The sequence below is a fragment of the Oncorhynchus nerka genome, linkage group LG13 (genome assembly GCF_034236695.1).
Source record: "Oncorhynchus nerka isolate Pitt River linkage group LG13, Oner_Uvic_2.0, whole genome shotgun sequence".
In the NCBI taxonomy this organism is placed as follows: Eukaryota; Metazoa; Chordata; class Actinopteri; order Salmoniformes; family Salmonidae; genus Oncorhynchus; species Oncorhynchus nerka.
The window spans coordinates 33,657,456-33,679,037 of NC_088408.1; the positions used below are offsets into that span (position 1 = coordinate 33,657,456).

The following is a 21,582-nucleotide window of genomic DNA, read 5'->3' on the forward strand; positions in this document are numbered from 1 at the left end:
AATTCAGGCTGTAACACAACAAAATGTGGAATAAATCAAGGGTTATGAATACTTTCTGTGAAGTCCCTGTATCAATGTCTCCTGTAAAGGCCAGGTTCTGGTTGTCCCCTCTCACCATACACGAGGGAAACAACAGCCGTTTATAAAGGCAACACCTTCCGCAATGGACCTCCTATGCCTGGTCAATCACAGCCATGGCATTCTACTAGTGCTTCAGATATGACAAACAAACAAATATACATTAACTATGGCTTTTTTTTTTTGTGATCCGGGCGCCGCTCACTCACAACGTCTGTACGATGACATCACGGGGCATAGGTTGGGAGAAAAGAGCCAGAAGACCCTAAAACTTCACGTCTAATATAATTTGGAATTATTCAGACTTGATTGAAACATACGGCAACGGAATAGAACCGGAAGAACTCCGTTTCATTTACCGTTGAATACCGACACCCAGTCTCGGAAGTTGACTATTGCTGACTTGAGGCTGGTTTTCTACCTGGCTAGCCAGCTACGTTAGCTAGCTGCTAACAGCTTGTAACGTTAGTAGCGAGGCCAGAAAGTCTAACTTTATCCATTGATAAATAGCAAAGTAATTACCCGAAATAGTGAATTGTTCTAACCAGTCGGTACGTAATATTGCGACTGGGCTAGTTTCTGGGGACATACAAGACCCCTTCTTGCCATAACCAGCATTTCGCTAAGCTATTTAGCAAAGCTAACCAGCAACGTCGCTCTTTCGCACTTTTTGGGTCCAGTTCAGGCAAGTAAGGATAACGAAACAGCTAGTTCGCTAAACGGGTACTTTTTATGCCATAATGGAAAGTTTAACATTAACTGATGGAGAGCAGAAGTATTACTCTGATTTGTTCGTTTATTGCGATACGGACAACACAAAGAAAGTGGCTTCCAATGGCAGAGTTCTTGACCTTTTCCGGGCGGCCCAGCTACCCAGCGAGGTTGTCCTGCAGGTGGGCTACCTAAATTAACTAGCCAGCTAAACGTATCAATCTGTCAAATGTGATAGGGGTGTGTTTGACATGTATGTGGCGTTCATGTTGACAGTGGTTAACGTGACGAGACACACCTTATACTTGCCAGTTAGCAAATTGAAAAAGGTATTTCCTGCATCAGGCTAACTAGCAAAGCATGCTACCAAGAATATAGTTAAGTTGCTAGCATTACATTTTATACATAGCCACATGTTCTCTCAACACCACAGCTATTTATTTTCAATGTTTTTCTAGCTGTCTTTCTGCTTGATATTCTTGCAATTTGAATCATAAACTATCTTAATTATCCCCACTTGTTTTTGTAGCTAACCAGTTTAAGTCGACAGCCCACTTCCTCTCTTGTGTATTTAATACTTTGTTGCTTGCTGGACTGGATACAAAATGTACAGTATAAAATAATCTTATTTGTATCGCCTTGATACTATTCGAAGGTCATAGTGCTCATTTGACTGATTAATATTAATCCAATCCAAGATGTGAAGCCAGTAGAATGTGCATTGTAGCAACGACTGTGTTACTTGAACATGGCCAGTCATGTTTAGCTATTTCTTTGTATATTGCTGTTATCAATTTGGGCTGACGCCAACATTTTTGTTGCGGTTGAAGGTTTGCTGTCTTTCTTTCAATGTGTCATTTATTGACCTGCTCAGTCTAATTCCTAGGCCACTTGTCCTGGTGTAGGCTATAGAATTCATGTGCTAGGAAGGGGTGTGACTCAGACTTTAGTTTCAACAGTTACTGTGCTCTTTTGTGGGCCATGATGTATGCTTTTATTTCCTCCCTAATGCAAAAACACAGGACTAAAGGTTTCTGTTTTGGTTGTTCATTATACTGAAGAATAGGCCTAATCCATGATCCATAAATCTGAGATGTGAAATGTTGCCTGGTTCTGTCTGTGGCCTATTTCCCATTGAAATGATGCAGACTCACTAGGCCTTGGCTGGTAGTTATATTTCTTACCAACGCAATGGCAAAGTCTCAGGGAATAGGTCTTCAACTTGCCGTATACATCTAATTCAGATGCATCCTTGTAGAAATGTCAGACCATTTTCTTTTATGACGACACAAGTCACATTGCTCAGTGAGCACACAAAGCAACATCTGTCTTCCTGTGTTAGTTAGGAAGCAATGTCCTTGGAACTTTCTCTGTGAGAGAATGCAACATTCCCTCCCATCATCAACTATTTGGCACATAATAGTGATGCGTGAACACAATAGTGAGTTTATATCACTCTACAGTATGTTGATAATAAGGTGAACTGCCCCTCCCTACCTTCAGGCTATGCTCAAACCCTACACCCCAACCACCTCTGGTCTCTTGACCCTTACGAGACGGCAGCTCCTGCTCAACCCAGTCCATGCTCTTCTCTGTCCTTGTATCCCAAGGATGGAACCAGCTTCCCCCTGATGCTAGGACAGCAGAGTCCCTGCCCATCTTCTGAAAGCATCTGAAACCCTACCTCTTCAAAGAGTATCTTAAATAATCCCCCTCAAAAAGACTGAAATGTAAATTTGTTGTCTCAGATCACAGAGCTCTGTGGAGCCACTCGCCTGGGCCATTTTGGAAGGAGCCAGTTTTACATTGCACTGAAACTCATCGCTGTAGCCCAGTCCGGACTGCCTCTCCGAGTAGAGAGCCTCAATTCTGGTTAGTAAACATGTTTGGAATGCTCCATCTACCACTAATGTATGAGAGAGGGTATTAGCACCTGGGGGCACACTGGACAATGTTTACATCTTCTTATGTTCGCCTATATTGAAGGGAGAGTAGCATAGTCATGTGTTTTTCACAATGACACACATTTGACTTCAAAACAAAACTGATTACAGTGCATTCGGAAAGTATTTAGACCCCTTGACTTTTAACACATTTTGTTATGTTACAGCCGTATTCTAAAATAAATACAATTGTGGTTTTCCCTCATCAATCTACACGCAACCATAATGACAAAGCAAAAACAGTTTTTATTTAAATAAAAAAAATGGATTACATTTACTTATGTATTTATTTAGACCCTTTAGTCAGTACTTTGTTGATGCACCTTTGGCAGTGATTACAGTCACGGGTCTTCTTGGGTATGATTTTACAAGCTTGGCACACTTGTATTTGGGGAGTTTCTCCCATTCTTCTTTGCAGATGCTCTCAAGCTCTGTCAGGTTGGATGGGGAGTGTCGCTGCACATCTATTTAAATGTCTCTCCAGAGATGTTCGATCGGGTTCAAGTCCAGGCTCTGGCTGTGCCAATCGAGGACATTAAGAGACTTGTCCCGAAGCGACTCCTGCGTTGTCTTGGCTGTGTGCTTAGGGTCGTTGTCCTGTTGGAAGGTGAACCTTCTCCCAAGTCTGAGATCCTGAGCGCTCTGTAGCAAGTTTTCATCAAGGACCTCTCTGTACTTTGCTCCGTTCATCGACCCTGACTAGTCTCCCAGTCCCTGCCACTGGAAAAACATCCCCACAGCATGATGCTGCCACTACCATGCTTCACCGTAGGGGTGGTGCCAGGTATACCCAAGATGTGAAACTTGGAATTCAGGCCTAAGAGTTCAATCTTGATTTCATCAGACCAGAGAATCTTGTTTCTCATGGTCTGAGAGTCCTTTAGGTGCCTTTTGGCAAACTCCTAGCGGGCTGTCATGCCTTTTACTGAGTGGCTTCCGTCTGGCCGCTCTACCATAAAGGCCTGATTGCTAGAGTCCTGCAGAGATGGTTATCCTTCTGGAAGGTTCTCAAATCTCCACAGAGGGCCTATAGAGCTCTGTCAGAGTGACCCTTGGGTTCTTGGTCACCTCCCTGACCAAGGCCCGCTCTAGGAAGAGACTTAATGGTTCCAAACTTTTTCCATTTAAGTATGATAGAGGCCACAGTGTTTTTGGGGATCTTCAATGCTGCAGAAATGTGTTGGTACCCTTTCCCAGATCTGTGCCTCGACACAATCCTGTCTACGGACAATTCCTTTAACCTCTTTGCTTGGTGCTTGCTCTTACATGCACTGTCAACTGTGAGACGTTTTTTTTTATATAGACAGGTGTGTGCCTTTCCAAATCATGTCCAATCAATTGGCTTTACTGCGGGTGGACTCCAATCAAGATGTATGAACTTTTCAAGGATGCTCATTGGAAACAGGGTGCACCTGAGCTCAATTTTGAGTCACAGAGCAAAGGGTCTGAATACTTATGTCAATCAGGTATTTCTGTTTTTTATACATTTCCCAAAATGTCTAAAAACCTGTAAAAAGGGAAGGGGTCTGAATACTTTCCTAATGCCATGTGTACTCCCTAGAGATGAGCTGTTTTCAAATGCATATACTGTCAACATAGAGGATACGTCACCCAAGTTTCATATCTGAGTCCATTTAATAAGTAGCAGGATGCAGAGATATGGATGGATCAGAGATGGAGTGTGATTTTGCAGGAAATGAAGACTACTATAAAGTACCAGTCAAAAGTTTGGACACACTTACTCATTCAAGGGTGTTTCTTTATTCTTACTATTTTCTACATTGTAGAATAATAGTGAAAACACAAACTATTAAATATCACATATGGAATCATGTAGTAATCAAAAAAGTGAAACAAATCAAGAAAATATATATATTTGAGATTCTTCAAAGTAGCCACCCTTTGCCTTGACAGCTTGGCATTCTCTCAACCAGCTTCATGAGGTAGTCACCTGGAATGCTTTTCCAATGGTCTTGAAGGAGTTCCGACATATGCTGAGCACTTGTTGGCTGCTTTTCCTTCACTCTGCGGTCCAACTAATCCCAAACCATCTCAATTGGGTTTGAGGTCGGGTGATTGTGGAGGCCTGGTCATCTGATGCAGCCCTCCATCACTCCTTCTTGGTCAAATAGCCTATACACAGCCCAGAGGTATTTGAGGTCATTGTCCTGTTGAAAAACAAATGATAGTCCTACTAAGGGCAAACCAGATGGGAAGGTGTATCGCTGCAGAATGCTGTGGTAACCATGCTGGTTAAGTGTGCCTTTAATTCTAAATAAATCACAGGCAGTGTCACCAGCAAAGTACCATCACACCACCACCTCGCATGCTTCACAGTGGGAACCACACATGTGGAGATCATCCGTTCACCTACTCTGCGTCTCACAAAGACACGGCAGATTTCCACCGGCCTAATGTCCATTGCTCATGTTTCTTGGCCTAAGCAAGTTTCTTCTTGTTATTGGTGTACTTTTAGTAGAGGTTTCTTTGCAGCAATTCAACCCATGAAGGCCTGGTTGATGCAGTCTTCTCTGAACAGTTGATGTGTCTGTCACTCTGGGAAGCATTTGACGGGAAACTGAGGTTGGTAACTCTAATGAACTTATCCTCTGCAGCAGAGGTAACTGGGACTTCTTTTCCTGTGGCGGTCCTCATGAGAGCCAGTTTCATCATTGCACTTGAAGGGTTTTTGCGATTGCACGTGAAGAAACTTTTCAAAGTTCTTTACCTTTTCCATATTGACTTACCCTTACCTTCATGTCTTAAAGTCATGATGACCTGTCATTTCTCTTTGCTTATTTGAGCTGTTCTTGCCAAAATATGGACTTGATCTTTTACCAAATAGCCCTATCTTCTGTATACCAACCCTACCTTGTCACAACACAACTGAAATTCCACAAATTTAACTTTTAACAAGGCACACCTGTTAATTGAAATGCATTCCAGGTGACTACCTCTATGAAGCTGGTTGAGAGAGTGCCAAGAGTGCAAAGCTGTCACGGGAAGGGTGGCTACTTTGAAGAATCTCAAATATAAAATATATTTAGATTTATGTATCACTTTTTTTGGCTACTAGATGATTCCATATGTTTTATTTCATAGTTTTGATGTCTTTACTATTATTCTACAATGTAGAAAATAGTACAAATTAAAAACCCTTGAATGAGTAGGTGTGTCTAGATATTTGACTGGTACTGTATATACAAAAGCATGTGGACACCTCTTCAAATCAGTGGATTTGGCTGCTTCAGTCACACTCATTGCTGACAGGTGTATAAAATTGAGCACACAGCCATACAATTTCCATAGACAAACATTGGCAGCAGAATGGCCATACTGAAGAGCTCAGTGACTTTCAATGTGGCACCATCATAGGATGCTACCTTTACAACAAGTCTTTTTATTAAAAATAAAATTCTGCCCTGCTAAACCTGCCCCGGTCATCTAAGTGTTATTGTGAAGTGGAAACGTCTAGGAGCAACAATGGCTCAGCCGCTAAGTGGGATTCCACACAAGCTCTCAGAACGGGACCACCAAGTGCTGAAGCTCACAGCGTGTAAAAATTGCCTGTCCTTGGTTGCAACACTCATTATCGAGTTCCAAACTGCTTCTGAAAACGTCAGCACAATAATTGTTCGATGGGAGTTTCATGAAATGGGCTTCCTTGGCAGAGCAGCCGCACACCAGCCTAAGATCACAATGTGCTATGCCAAGCGCCAGCTGGATTGGTGTAAAGCTTGCCGCCTTTGGACTCTGGAGCAGTGGAAACTGGAGTGTTGAATCACGCTTTACCATCTTACAGTACGACGTACGAATCTGGGTTTGGCGGATTCCAGGAGAAAGCTACCTGCCCCAATGCATAATGCCAATTGGGAAGTTTGATGGAGGAGGAATAATGGTCTGGGGCTGTATTCATGGTTCGGGCTAGGCCCCTTAATTCCAGTGAAGGGGAAATCTTAAAGCTGCAGCATACAATGACATTCTAGACAATTCTGTGCTTCTAACTTTGTGGCAACAGTTTGGGGAAGGCCCTTTCCTGTTTCAGCGTGGCTGTGCCCCTGTGCAGAAGTTGAGGTCCAGACATAAATGGGTTGGCGAGATCAGTGTGGAAGAACTTGACTGCCTGCACAGAGCTCTGACCTCAACCCCATCGAACACCTTTGGAATGAATTGGACCGCTGACTGCGAATCCAGGCCTAATCGCCCAACATCGCTAAATAATCTTGTGGCTGATGGAAGCAAGTCCCTGCAGCGATGTTTTAACATCTAGTGGAAAGCCAACCCAGAAGAGTGGAAGCTCTTATAGTAACAAATGGGGGACCAACTCCATATTAATGACCATGATTTTTGAATGAGATGTTCGATGAGCAGGTGTCCACATACTTTTGGTAATGTAGTGTACAAGCGAAGAATAGAGAACAAATTCAACAGGAAATTGCACAGCCTAAACAGGAAGCTGGGCCAGAGCTATTGGAGGAAAAGACTCAAAGTACCTCTTGAAAACCTGAACATTAGGCTTTGTAAAGCACCTTTTGATACATCACTTAAGTAAATTGGGTAACACTTGAACTAGATGTGGTTAATAATGCAGCTGCAAACAAATGTTGTGGTTATCATTTTCAACACTTTTGTAGGCCATGTTGTAATAGGCCATACTAGACGACAACAACTGACTAGTTAAGTCCTGCTAGTTGAAACAACTAGCTAGCTAGAAGGGATTTGAGGCAGTGCTATAATCTAACAGTTTCTCATCTACAGTCAAGGACTTGCCTCTGCCTCGCTTTGTTGTGGCCAAGAATGAACAGGAGGCCAGACACACAGCCATGTACCCAGACTCTGAGAACCAGGGGTCTTACCAGGGCGTAATCCCACGACCCCCAGGCCGAGGGCAGGTCAAGAAGTTGTCTGCCCATGAGGTCATCCAGCCCTGCGTGCCCACAGTAGAACCACAGGTCATTGCCCCTCTGAGCGTTTCTCTTATTATGAGATCTCTAGTGGAGAAATCTATTTGATCAACTATTTGAATGATCTAGTTTCTTGACAGATTGATCTGTCAGAATTACAATTCAAACTTTGATAGACATTTAGGTTTTAATCTGATGTTATTTGCCACTCTTTGAAGCTGCAGCCTGACACCACGTCCCCTGTGGTGTCTCCGCACCAGTCCCCTCCCACATCGCCCCACTGGAGAAAGCACAAACGTCAGGCCAGCGGGGGGAACGTAGAGAGACAACCCGTGGTTGTGGCAGGTGCTGTCTGGACACCTTTCAGAGAACCACAAGCAGGTACACACTCCACACAACAACCTGTATCCTCTGAATGTTAGTCTGACAAGGTTTACAGTTTCAGTTGTAGATGTGTATTAATATCTGTACACAGTTGTCATGCATCGTTTTGGCTTTCGCCAGTCATACAACTATTACATAGCTTGCTAGATAAGTGAGGTTCAACATGATTATTGATAATAGGAATATTGATGACAAGTGTCTTTAATCCACTCACTGAATGCTTGAGTATGCTCACTGCATCAGCGAGAAGGAGCCCTGTGTAATCTAATTGCCCTGTCCTGAGGCTGTGTAACTCTCCTCTCTCTACAGGACCTGTGGTGTCAGGTGATGGGATGTGGTCTGCCAACTCTCCTCCCCCTGTTCAGGAAAGCTGGGTCAGTTTGAAAGATGCTCATCCCCCCTCCTCCAGCACACTCCCAGCAATACATTCCTCACCGGTCCAGGTAGTGCAGCAAATGCTTCCATGGACCTGTCATATTTCTTGTAATGGCTTAAAGGCATAGAGATGGAGATGGCCTATTTCACTAGATGCTCTATTTCATTGGCTAATGTTTCCCCCTCAAACTACATACGGTGCATTCGGAAAGTATTCAGACCCTTTGACTTTTTCTACATTTTGTTACATTACAGCCATATTCTAAAATGTATAAAATTGTGTTTTTCCCCCTAAATCTACACATATTACCCCATAATGACGAAACGAAAACAGGTTTTTATAAATGTTTGCACATTTATAAAAATAAAGACACATTTACATAAGTATTCAGATCCTTTACTCAGTACTTTGTTGAAGCATCTTTGGTAGCTATTACAGTCATCTTCTTAGGTATGACGCTAAAATCTTGGTACACGTGTATTTGGGGAGTTTCCCCATTCTTTTCTGCAGATCCTCTCAAGCTCTGTCAGGTTGGATGGGGCGCATTGCTGCACAGCTATTTTCAAGTCACTCCAGAGATGTTCGATTAGGTTCAAGTCCAGGCTCTGGCTGGGCCACTCAAAGACATTCAAAGACTTGTCCCGCAGCCATTCCTGCGTTGACTTGGCTGTGTGCTTAGGGTCATTGTCCTGTTGGAAGGTGAACCTTCTCCCCAGTCTGAGGTCCTGAGCGCTCCGTAGCAAGTTTTCATCAAGGACCTCTCTGTACTTGGCTCCGTTCATCTTTCCCTCGACACTGCCTAGTCTCCCAGAGACTGCTGCTGAAAAACATCCCCACAGCATGATGCTGCCACCACCATGCTTCACCGTAGGGATGGTGCCAGGTTTCCTCCTGACGAGACCCTAGGCATTCAAGCCAAAGAGTTCAATCTTGATTTCATCAGACCAGAGACTCTTGTTTCTCATGATCTGAGAGTCCTTTAGGTGCCTTTTGGGAAAACTCCAAGCGGGCTGTCGTGCGTTTTACTGAGTGGCTTCCGTCTGCACACTTTACGATAAAGGCCTGATTGATGGAGTGATGTATAGATGGTTGTCCGTCTGGGAGGTTCTCCCATCTCCACAGAGGAACTCTGGAGCTCTTTCAGAGTGACCATCGGGTTCTTGGTCACCTCCCCGACCAAGGCCCTTCTCCACCGATTGCTCAGTTTGGCTGAATGGCCAGCTCTAGGAAGAGTCATGGTGGTTCCAAACGTCTTCCATTTAAGAATGATGGAGGCCACTGTGTTCTTGGGGACCTTCAATGCTGCAGAAATGTTTTGGTAACCTTCCCCAGATCTGTACCTCGACACAATCTTGTCTTAGAGCTCGACAATTCCTTCAACCTAATGGCTTGGTTTTTACTTTGACATGCACTGTCAACTGTGAGACCTTATATAGACCGGTGTGTGCCTTTCCAAATCATGTCCAATCAATTGAATTTACCACAGGTTGAAACATCTCAAGGATGATCAATGCAAACAGGATGCACCTGAGCTCAATTTCGAGTCATATCAAAGGGTCTGAATACTTTATTTTTTTTAATACATTTGCAAAAATGTGTAAACCTGTTTTTGCTTTGTCATTATGGGTTTTGTGTGTAGCTTGATCAAATATTTCATCCTTTTTAGAATAAAGCTGTAATGTAACAAAATGTTGAAAAAGTCAAGGGGTCTGAATACTTTCTGAATGCACTGTAGCTACTGCGATAAGTCAGGAATGGTTATTTTCTCTCTAAATGTTTCACATGACTGGCTTTAGGAGAACTCTTCGATTCGAATGGTTGCATCTGCGACAACAGCCAATGAAACCCAAAGACAGTCCAGTGGTGGTTATGACGACCCCTGGAAAATCACAGACGAGCAGAGACAGTATTACATAAATCAGTTCAAGACCATCCAACCAGACCTCAACGGTTTCATTCCTGGTGAGTAGTGAGCTTTGTGTGAAACCAGCTTTTACACATTTACCTTCAATCTGCAGTTGCTTCATCCATTTTTGGACTAATAAATTAATGTTATTCAAGAATCAAAGGGTATATACATTAGAAATGCCTAATGAGCTTAGTTTAACTGTCATACTCCATCAGAACCCAAAATATGTTTGTTTTACACCAATGGTTGTAAACATTGTACATGTAAACAAACATTTTATAGCCTCTCAACATGTTAAAAACTATCTTTAATATATTGGCTGGTCAGTCCTTGTATTCATAGCTCTGCCCATTCAATTTTAGTGGTTACATTTCTCCAGGCCTATCCCTCAGCTTTTTACCAAAATAGAGGCAGGGAACTACTTTGTTTCAATTAAGGATTGGCCCTTTAAAGGTTACAGGGACTGGCTGTTATGCTACAGTGATTGACCCAGCACAAACAGTTTTTCCCTTCGTCTATATTTCAGGTTCTGCCGCAAAAGAATTTTTCACAAAATCAAAGCTACCTATTCTTGAACTGTCCCACATTTGGTAAGTTATTAGAAAGAGGGCTATTGGCTTTAGTTGAGATGCTCCCCATATATAATGATGGAATTGTATTATGAACCACCTGATTTATTCTTAATCCAGGAAGTAATACCAAAGAATGGAATAAATAACTCTTCAGTTATTGAATTTGGATACCTCTTGTCCAGTGATTGAATTCACAAGGGATTCGAGCAGTTTTCCATTCACGAGTGTGTTTAGTCTTTTTCGCTGACTCATATTTTTTGCATTACAGGGAGCTGTCAGACTTCGATAAAGACGGGGCGTTGACACTGGATGAGTTCTGTGCTGCATTTCATCTGGTTGTTGCTCGGAAAAACAGCTATGATCTTCCCGAAAAGCTGCCGGAGAGTCTTATGCCAAAGCTTATTGACTTGGATGACTCAGCAGGTAAAAGCTGGCGCTCTCCTGCTATATAATCAGAATCTGTCCAAACCTGGCCTTGGGACTGTCTGCTGCAGACAGTTGATTTATGAAACACAGAGAGAAATGGAATCGTCATCCTGATATAAATGTTCCATGTTCCAGAGGTTCCAGACCAGGCCCCTGACGTGGGCTACTCGGGATCCCCCGTGGAGGTGACACCCAACAAGTCCCCCTCCATGCCCTCACTCAACCAGACCTGGCCTGATCTCAACCAGGGCAATGAGGTTGGGCACCGAACCACCACATGTTGTCACTGTAAAATAGGTCATCGTTGAACTTTTGCCATTCCAGCATTTTGCAAATTACTTCTCAATTAAGTGATCGATAAGGATCTTTCCATTGCTCGGTTTTAGTAGCTGTCATCTCGCAGTAATTTCCTAATTCAGTATCTTTCTTATCCATTTTTAAGAAACACAGATTGGTACTTACAGAAACCTACAAAAGCTACAATTCTCAATCAGTCAGTTTGCTCCATTTCTGTTAAGCTAGTTATCATGGTTCCAGTCAATATCGATCCCTTCCTCACTATAATGAATGGATAAGTGATAGTAAATGCAGTTCCTCACCCCGCCTGTGTGAGAGCAGTGGGGTTTGTAACTGGGTGGGGAATCATCCTGTGTGCTGATGTGTTTCTGCTTTGTCTCTCTAGCAGTGGGAGACTTTTAGTGAGCGCTCCTCCAGCTCACAAACTCTGACCCAATTTGATTCTAACATTGCGCCAGCTGACCCTGTAAGTCCATCACTTAGTTTGCCTGTTTCAGTATAAATTATGAAATTAACCCAAGGGCTAATTAAGATCTCGCTCTGAGTGCATGTACTTAGTGCTACTGAATTTACCATAACAGCAGTACCCATGTGATTTTTGCTTGCTTAGCTTTTTTTGTCCCATACTATGATTAAGAATGACATTGTGGGCCCTATAAGTTCCTGGGATATTTTAAATGTTAGCCATATTTAATGTCTTCATTTTATTTATTTTTTTGAATAATAGTGAAGACATCAAAACTATGAAATAACACATGGAATCATATGTAACCGGAAAAGTGGTGAACAAATCAAAATAGCCACCCTTTGCCTTTAATGACAGCTTTGCATTCTCTCAACCAGTTTTGAGGTAGTCACCTGGAATGCATTTCAATTAACAGGTGTGCCTTGTTTGAGCCAATCAGTTGTGTTGTGACAAAGTAGGGGTGGTAAACAGGTGGCCTTTTACCAAATAGGGATAAGTCCATATTATGGCAATAACCGCTCAAATAAGCAAAGATAAATGACAGTCCATTACTTTAAGACATGAAGGTCAGTCAATCCATACAATTTCAAGAACTTTTAAAGTTTTTAAGTAAAGTTGCAAAAACCCATCAAGCGCTATGTTGAAACTGGCTCTCATGAGGACTGCCACAGGAAAGGAAGACCCAAAGTTACCTCTGCTGCAGAGGATACGTTCTTTAGAGTTAACTGCACCTCAGATTGCAGCCCAAATAAATGCTTCAGAGTTCAAGTAACAGACACATCTCAACATCAACTGTTCAGAGGAGACTGCATGAATCAGGCCTTCATGGTCAAATTGCTGCAAGGAATCCACTAAAGAACACCAATAAGAAGAGACTTGCTTGGGCCAAGAAACATGAGCAATGTACATTAGACTGGTGGAAATGTCTTTTTGAGACGCAGAGTAGGTGAACGAATGATCTCCGTGTGTGTGGTTCCCGTCGTGAAGCATGGAGGAGATGGTGTGGGGGTGCTTTGCTGGTGACACTTGTCTGTGATTTATTTAGAATTCAAGTCACACTTAACCAGCATGGCTACCACAGCATTCTGCAGCGATACGCCTTCCCATCTGGTTTGCGCTTAGTGGGGCTATCATTTGTTTTTCAAAAGGACACCTCCAGGCTGTGTATAGGCTATTTGACCAAGATGAAGAGTGATGGAGTGCTGCATCAGATGACCAGGCCTCCACAACCACCCGACCTCAACCCAATTGAGATGGTTTGGGATGAGTTGGACCGCAGCGTGAAGGAAAAGCAGCCAACAAGTGCTCAGCATATGTGGGAACTCCAAGACTGTTGAAAAATCATTCCAGGTGAATCTGGTTGAGAGAATGCCAAGTGTGCAAAGCTGTCAAGGCAAAAGGTGGCTACTTTGAAGAATCTCAAATGTTAAATATATTTTGATTTGTTTAACACTTTTTTTTAAATAAAGAAAAACCTTTGAGTAAGTGTCCAAACTTTTGACTGGTACTGTAGAGCTTCAGTTTTCTCAATCTGCATAATTGCCATGAATGGAAGCCTTTTCTAGCCTTTTACAAACTGTTCTGACACTATGAAATATTTCTATCCTAATGGCAGTAGCCACCCTATTCCTTCCTGTAACTCAAACTTTTGCACATCAATGGGCTTATGATCATCAGACACCTCTGTCCTTACAGGATACAGCCATTGTCCACCCTGTCCCCATCCGCATGACCCCAAGCAAGATCCATATGCAAGAGATGGAGCTGAAGAGAACCGGAAGTGGTAAGATACTTTCCCCATATGATAAGAGCACGTAAACATATCAGAAGACCGAGCTCTGTCTTCTAAAGCAGTGGAGACTGGAGAGACTAGCAACTCTCAAGAATGTTACTGAGAAGTAATGAAGGGATGCACTGTACCTCTTTCTAAATACTGTTAAGGGAATTGACCGTCTTTCTCATTCCTGAAGACCACACACATCCTACAAGTCCCCTGATGGCTAAACCACCTGACCTCTCTGAAGAAACCAAGCTTGCCACCTCTATGAAGTTTGTAACTGCTAACTCTGGTAAGTGTCTCAAGGGATGTGCCATTATCATAAAGAATTTAGGACAGTTGCAATTTTTAGGTAGGCCATATTTCCTATAATAAATCTGTGACCATAATTATATTGCATTTCCTTGAGACATGGTTCAAGATACAATACTCATATTTCTCTCCTAAAGGTGATGGTTATAGCAGTTCAGATTCCTATACTTCAGATCAAGACCCAATTACAAGTGTTGTAACAAGACAAAGGTAAGTTGGTCTCAATATCTAGAGATATTCGATGTCAAAACACATGCTTTGTTAATTGAAGAGTTTTTGAATGGTAAGCTCACTAGCTGTGTTGTAGGTCTCATTCTGGGACGTCTCCTGAAGGACCAAAGGTGGTGACTGCTCCCCCACCGCCACCCCCCAGACCACACGCCTCCCACTCCCGCTCCTCCTCTCTAGACATGAACAGAAGCTTTGCGGCTGTCCCCCCCGGGCCACAGTCGGCTGGAGTCGTGGCCTACCCTCCAGCCGTGCCTCCTAGACCACTACCCACACAGGTAGAACTATCAGCACAGATCTGAAGACTTATCAAAATGTTGCCGCCTCTGTGTAGTCTTTAATAGGAAATGTACATATTTAAATGCTGAAATCTCCTTTCTTTATGTTCTATTCACTCTACACAGACTATTATTACTACTACTACTAAGGGAGTAAACATTATTTATAATAAGGGTTACATGGAGAAAAGCAAACCTCTCTGAAATGAAAATGGATAGCCTTCCCTTGGAAAAAAAGTGATATACACACACCCAAAATAATAATTAAAACGAAGTGGATAGCAGAGAACATGTCTACCCTCACTTCTTGGACAGACCATAGCCTTAGATATGCAGTTTTAGAAACTGTTCTTTCTTCTCTAAGCATTACATGGCAACGCAGGATTTTTAAATATTTTTTGGGGCACAGGGCTGCAGGCCAGAATGTTGTGAGTTCAGAGACTACTGTGGACAGATGTCCTTTATAGTAAAATCTATCATATTTGCAGGTCAGAGAGAAAAATGGCCTTATAGAAACATTTCATGCAATTCTACATAATGTTACATATTAGCAGAATATGTTTTTAATACCACATAAATTACAGACTAAGAATGGACAGATATGTGTTCATCTTGTCACATTTCTCCAATGCCAAATCAGTGTGTTTTGTTTTCAACAAAACTGTTCATGTCTGCAAACAATCATTAGGAATCTGAGAATGGTTCTTTCAAAAGTAAAGCCTACCTTTCCACCCCAAACAGGGTAGTCCTACCGATGCATAAAAATGAAAGCTTTAACTACTGGCTACTCTGCTTCTGTGGCTTAATCCAACGAGAGAAGGTCACAAGTGTTTCCCTAAAAGCTGTCTTGGGTTTAAATATCTTCTATTGTACAGAAAGTGAATAGCTTAATCAATTGATAGTGACAGAATTTGATTACCTCCCAAGCAAAGTACATTTTTGTCTCTGCTGTAGAAACTAAATGATATCCCAGGTATTTTACCGCTTGTTTCTATCATAAAGCGTCACGGACCTAAGCACTGTTAGAGTTTACTTTATATAATGGATCTGTAATTTTTTCCCCCTCTAAATCTTAAGATAAAAATGTGTAGGCCTGTGCTTTTTGCCATTTTCTTTAATAAAAGGTAGGCCTATGGCAAATCTATGGATATAGCAGCCTAATAGCCTAATTTTATTTGTCAAACAGGTAGGCCTACCTCTTTCTTAAATAGGAAGAAATAGGCTCCAACACAAAGTCCTCTTGTTGTTATTAAAGTCGAATTAAAACTTTATATTAATGATGCCTACTGTCCATTGGTTGTGCTGCTGCTTCAAATTTCAGCACCACAATGTTACGCGAATCAATAACTCAATAACGAAACATAGGCTATTCCGCGCAGAAGATTTGGACTAGGCCTAATCGGAAGTAATGTTTGGAAGAAGCTTTTGACTCACCTCCTGAACTGCCGCCACTGTAGGCCTGCACAGCATTGGTGAGACGGCACACAAAAAAGGTTTTGATCAGCAAGAGCAGAGCAGCCCGGGGCTCATGGTTGGAATATCCATTGCAGTGTGTAATGCAGCCTAGTTTTATTTATACCATCCCAGCAGCTATCTTTGTAATATAACTTTGATCTGTGCTTCTCCGACCATGCACTTCGTAGCCTATAAGCTATGGATAATTTGATTGAGACTACACTAAATAGCCTGTAGGCTCACTTGATATTGCATGCCAGGCGGAGAATCAGCGATGAGGGGCAGCATCAGGCGCGCGCGCGCGCGCACACACACACACACACACACACACACCGAACCAGTCAAAAGTTTGGACAGATCTAACCATTCAAGGGTTTTTCTTTATTTTTACTATTTTCTACATTGCAGTGAAGACTTCAAAACGATGAAATAACATATGGAATCATGTAGTAATGAAAAAAGTGTTAAACAAAATATATTTCATTCTTCAAAGTAGCCACAGTTTGCCTTGACAGCTTTGCACACTCTTGGCATTCTCTTAATCAGCTTCACGAGGAATGCTTTTCCAACAGTCTTGAAGGAGTTCCCACATATGCTGAGTACTTGTTGGCTGCTTTTCCTTCACTCTGCGGTCCAACTCATCCCAAACCTTCTCAATTGGGTTGAGGTCGGGTGATTGTGGAGGCCTGGTCATTATTTGGCCTCTCCTCCTTGGCCAAATAACTCTTACACAGCCTGGAGGTGTGTTTTGGGTCATTGTCTTGTTGAAAAACAAATGATAGCCCCACTAAGTGCAAACCAGATCGGATGGTGAATTGCTGCAGAATGCTGTGGTAGCCATGCTAGTTAAGTATGCCTTGAATTCTAAATAAGTCACAGACATTGTCACCAGCAAAGCACCACTTCCATCCTTCGCCGCATGTGTGGTTCCCACCGTGATCATCCGTTAACCTACTCTGCGTCTCACAAAGACATGGTGGTTGGAACCAAAAAGGTCAAATTTGGACATCAGACCAAATGACAATTTTCCACAGGTTTAATATCCATTGCTTGTGTTTCTTGGCCCAAGCAAGTTTCTTCTTATTATCGGTGTCCTTTTAGTAGTGGTTTCTTTGCAGCAATTCAACCACGAATGCCTGATTCACACAGTCTCCTCTAAACAGTTGATGATAACTCTGGGTCTTCCTTTCCTGTGTCGGTCCTCATCAGAGACAGTTTCATCATAGTGCTTGATATTTTTTGCGACTGCGCTTGAAGAAAAGTTATTGATTTTCCGTATTGACTGACCATGTCTCAAAGTAATGATGGACTGTTGTTTCTCTTCGCTTATTTGAGCTGTTCTTGCCATAATATGGACTTGGTCTTTTACCAAATAGGGCTGTCTTCTGTATACCACCCCAACCTTGTCACAACACAACTGATTGGCTCAAATGCTAAGAAGGAAAGAAATTCCACAAATTAACTTAAAAAAATACTCAACACTCCCCTTGACTGAAATTGAAAAACATGATCCTCCCCCAATTTTCTCCAGGTACCTATGCAGTAAATTTCAATCCACATCTAAGTCATTGACTAAGTAATCTCCTATTCAAGGTTGTGTTCCGTTTTTCAAAATGCAGTGTTTAGTCTGAACCCTGTGTTTTTCCCCAGACCTCGGGTCCCCACAGTGGGCATCGCTCAGATGAGGGCCTGGCAGCTCATTCCACTACCTCGCCCCAGCAGATCCCGGAGCAGCCCAACTTTGCCGACTTCAGTCAGTTCCAGGTGTTTGCTGCCTCAGAAGAGCCCAGCGATGACGAGGAGAAGCACCCAGAGAGTCTGCCGGTAAGTCAAACACCGTAAAATACAGAACCACCTTGCAGTTGGTGAACCTAACCCGGTTATATCATCTGTACTCCTGTTATAATAAGACAGACTGTTCGTTCTCCGTTCACAGGTAGAGAAGTCTTTAGAAGGTGCTGGGCCTTTGAGAACTGTGAAGAGTGACAACCAGGAAGAGCGAGCTGCAGCTACTGTGAACTCTGTAAGTAATTGACTTATTTAGACCATGATGCACCTCAATCAATCACTCCAACTACCTCGTACCTCAGTACACTGTCTTGATACCTGTACAGTGACGCTAGCGTCCCACATATCCCAGAGAGGTTAAGCAATGGCTTTTTTCTGGCCACTCTTCCGTAAAGCCCAGTTCTGTGGAGTGTATGAGAAATACTCCAATCTCTACTGTGGAGCTTTGCAGCTTCTTCAGGGTTATCTTTGGTCTCTTTGTTGCCTCTCTGATTCATGCCCTCCTTGCCTGGTCCATGAGCTTTGGTGGGCAGCCCTCTCTTGGCAGATTTGTTGTGGTGCCATATTATTTCCATTTTTTTTAATGGATTAAATGGTGCTCCGTGGGATGTTCAATGTTTCGGATATTTTTTATAACCCAACCCTGATCTGTTGGGTTATAAGAGCTCCATGGTCTTCATAGTGCGACTTGCTTGGTGGTGTTGCAGACTCTTGTGCCTTTTGAACGGCTACATATTTATATATACTGAGATCATATGACACTTAGATTGCACACAGGTGGACTTTATTTAACTTTATTTGAGTTCTGAAGGTAATTGGTTGCACCAGATCTTATTTATGAGCTTCATAGCAAAGGGGGTGAATATATACAGTTTACATACACCTTAGCGAAATATATTTAAACTCAGTTTTTCACAATTCCTGACATTTAATCATAGTAAAAATTCCCTGTCTTAGGCCAGTTAGGATCACCACTTTATTTTAAGGGTGAAATGTCAGAATAATAGAGTGATTTTATTTCAGCTTTTATTTCTTTCATCACATTCCCAGTGGGTCATTAGTTTACATACAGTCAATTAGTATTTGGTAGCATTATTTGGAAGCTTTAACTACCTGACTGATGTCTTGAGATGTTGCTTCAATATATCCACATAACTATCCTTCCTCATGATGCCATCTATTTTGTGAAGTACACCAGTCCATCCTGCAGCAAAGCACCCCCACAACATGATGCTGTCACCCCCGTGCTTCACGGTTGGGATGATGTTCTTCGGCTTGCAAGCCTCCCCCTATAGGACTCGTTTTACTGTGGATATACTTTTGTACCGGTTTCCTCCAGCATCTTCACAAGGTCCTTTGTTGCTGTTCTGGGATTGATTTGCACTTTTCGCACCAAAGTACATTCATCTCTAGGAGACGGAACGCGTCTCCTTCCTGAGCGGTGTAACGGCTGCGTGGTCCCATGGTGTTAATACTTGCGTACTATTGTTTGTACTTGCAAATGGTTATTTTCAGATTTATACAGTGTGTTTTATTTTTTTCCCTGTCAGGCCAAAGGGTCCATCATGGCCCCCCCACCTAAGCCTGTCCGCCGGAGACTGAAGTCTGAGGATGAACTCCAGGAAGAGGCCCTCCCCCTGAAGTCTAACGTCATAGCCACTGTTTTAGCTGCACAGCCATCCATTCCCAGGTAGGAACAGGGGCTCCATATGAATCTGAATAGTGACTGGTCTTTCATTGTTGATTTATATATCTTAGATCACTTAATTGGCATTGAAATGAAGAAATGCAAGTTTTAAAAGTAAAAAAAAATAAAAAAAATTGCAGGTCGGTTGGGAAGGATAAAAAAGCAATTCAAGCCTCTATCAGAAGAAACAAGGAGACCAACACAGTCTTGGCCAGGCTCAACAGTGAATTACAGCAACAGCTAAAGGTAGGGGAGTGTTTAAACACAGTACATGCATACTAACCAATTTGTTATTGAACTGAACCTGAGGCTTGATTTTGAACATTTTGGCATAAAAAAAATCAAAGCCTTTACAAAGGTTGAACTTCATTCCTAATTTTAGGTGATTTATCTTGTTGTTTTTCATTCATAGGACTTGCTAGAAGAGAGGATATCTTTGGAGGTTCAACTGGAACAGCTTAGACCATTTTCCCATTTGTAACCTGTTTGTGAGGAGGATAAGTCCATGAGAGCAGATAAGAGATGCACATGTTGTTCTCCCGATGTCCACTCCCTCTGTGTTCTGCTGTCTCTACTGTGGGAAACAGACTCTGTCACCGGCTGACTGACTGCAACAACACACCCTGAGTCGCCCTCATCAGACAGAGTACAGTCTTACCAGAGCGGCTGGGATGGGAATGTTACAAATATTGGCACTTTTATTTATCAAAGAAATAAAGATTATTGTAGACGTCAATCCCTTATAACAGGACAGGCCCCCGAGGCTAGCCAGGCATGCATAGAACTGGAACTTGAGTCATGGGGTACTGAAGGCCAAGTTCCCTCCCCATTCTTCCCCGTGATGACAAGTGTCCAGTTCACTGAATGAGAGGAGCACACTGTGGTCTGTCTGTAGTGTGAGTGGGCCTGGCCGCCCGGGCCCTGTCAAGGACAGATAATCATACCAGCGAGGGCATTGGGTGAGGAGAGGAGAGGAGAGGGGAGGAGTCTATGGGAGATGATGCTCTATCCTGGAGCTCCTTGGACTGATCATGTGACAGGAATTTATTAATGTTCCAGTTTATTACTGTGGATGTATGTGGGCAGGCAACAGTTACAAACTGCACAATGCATCAAGTGTATGCATGTGTTCTTTTAGTTTTTTTCACTAGTCTTCTGCGATTTGATCCTTAACACAGTGAGCTGTATTACCTTGTGAAGTGATCGACCCCCAGATGACGGGACACCTTTAAGTTTCGCTCCTGGCTCTGTAGTTGCTCATGCTGCCGCTGCCTGTGAGAGAGGTCCTTGTGAGATACCAACTATGGAAGTGAGACCTGACTGAAAATACTTTTTCTTTTTGTTTCCCCTCTGACACCATTTTTATTTTTACCTGCATGTTGTTCATGTTCTTATCTAGTATGAAGACTGCGCTTAAAAATAGACCACTTGATTTCTACCTGTATATCTTACCTAGTATGACATTGTGGTGGTACCTACACATTGTATAACTGTCTTTGTTTTCCTGGAACTTCCTGTTTCTTTTCTCAACCTGTCCTCAAATGCCTTACTCCTGGCGTTCAGGTTTCCACTTGATTCTATTCTCCCTGTATTGAACCTAGGTGAACCTTCTTTTCCCTGCTGTTCAGGTTGATGTACTGTAAAAGGGTTATGTTGTATATTGTATATGATACACACCTTTTGATCTCATATGTACATTTGCATTAATTGCTGACTAACAGCAAATATTATATTTAATTGCTTATTATGACTGTGGGATGATGTTTAACTGCATGGATGTATCTCTGCAGAATGAACTAGCAGCTGTGTGATTTTTACACAAAATAAAATGACAATATTTTAACCACCTTTTTCTGGTTCAAATGTTATTGTTGATGTGACTGACTCAAGCAGTCCCAAGGAATACCTTGTATTGCTACATTTTGAACGCTTGATAGTAAAACATGATGCATTCCAGTCTAATAAGATCCTTTATCAGCTGATGTGACATT

General features: G+C 42.4%; 1 protein-coding gene across 4 annotated transcripts; it reads left to right on the forward strand.

Moving 5' to 3' along the window:
• The first annotated feature begins 259 nt into the window (after positions 1-259).
• LOC115139407 (ralBP1-associated Eps domain-containing protein 1-like) lies at positions 260-21,434 on the forward strand. 4 transcript variants are annotated; one of them, XM_029676746.2, is made up of 19 exons: positions 260-971; positions 2,538-2,661; positions 7,491-7,684; positions 7,855-8,017; positions 8,330-8,463; positions 10,193-10,358; positions 10,832-10,895; positions 11,146-11,300; positions 11,439-11,560; positions 11,986-12,066; positions 13,762-13,849; positions 14,037-14,135; positions 14,293-14,365; positions 14,463-14,661; positions 17,767-17,940; positions 18,053-18,139; positions 19,455-19,594; positions 19,732-19,837; positions 20,004-21,434. In XM_029676746.2, exons 1-19 carry the CDS (start codon positions 819-821, stop codon positions 20,070-20,072), a joined length of 2,391 nt encoding a protein of 796 aa, XP_029532606.1. In that variant the 5' UTR covers positions 260-818; the 3' UTR covers positions 20,073-21,434. The 4 variants fall into 4 exon arrangements, with proteins under 4 accessions (XP_029532606.1, XP_029532607.1, XP_029532608.1 ...); XM_029676747.2 differs by having other exon boundaries at positions 7,861-8,017; XM_029676748.2 differs by having other exon boundaries at positions 263-971; positions 8,330-8,394.
• The last annotated feature ends 148 nt before the right edge of the window (positions 21,435-21,582 follow it).

Coding starts and splice junctions, on each gene's coding strand:
- LOC115139407 (XM_029676746.2), top strand. CDS start 819: ATGGAAAGTTTAACATTAACTGATGGAGAGCAGAAGTATTACTCTGAT. Junction 972..2,537: donor CCAGCGAGGTTGTCCTGCAG/GTGGGCTACCTA, acceptor TTGTTGTCTCAG/ATCACAGAGCTCTGTGGAGC. Junction 2,662..7,490: donor AGTAGAGAGCCTCAATTCTG/GTTAGTAAACAT, acceptor TCTCATCTACAG/TCAAGGACTTGCCTCTGCCT.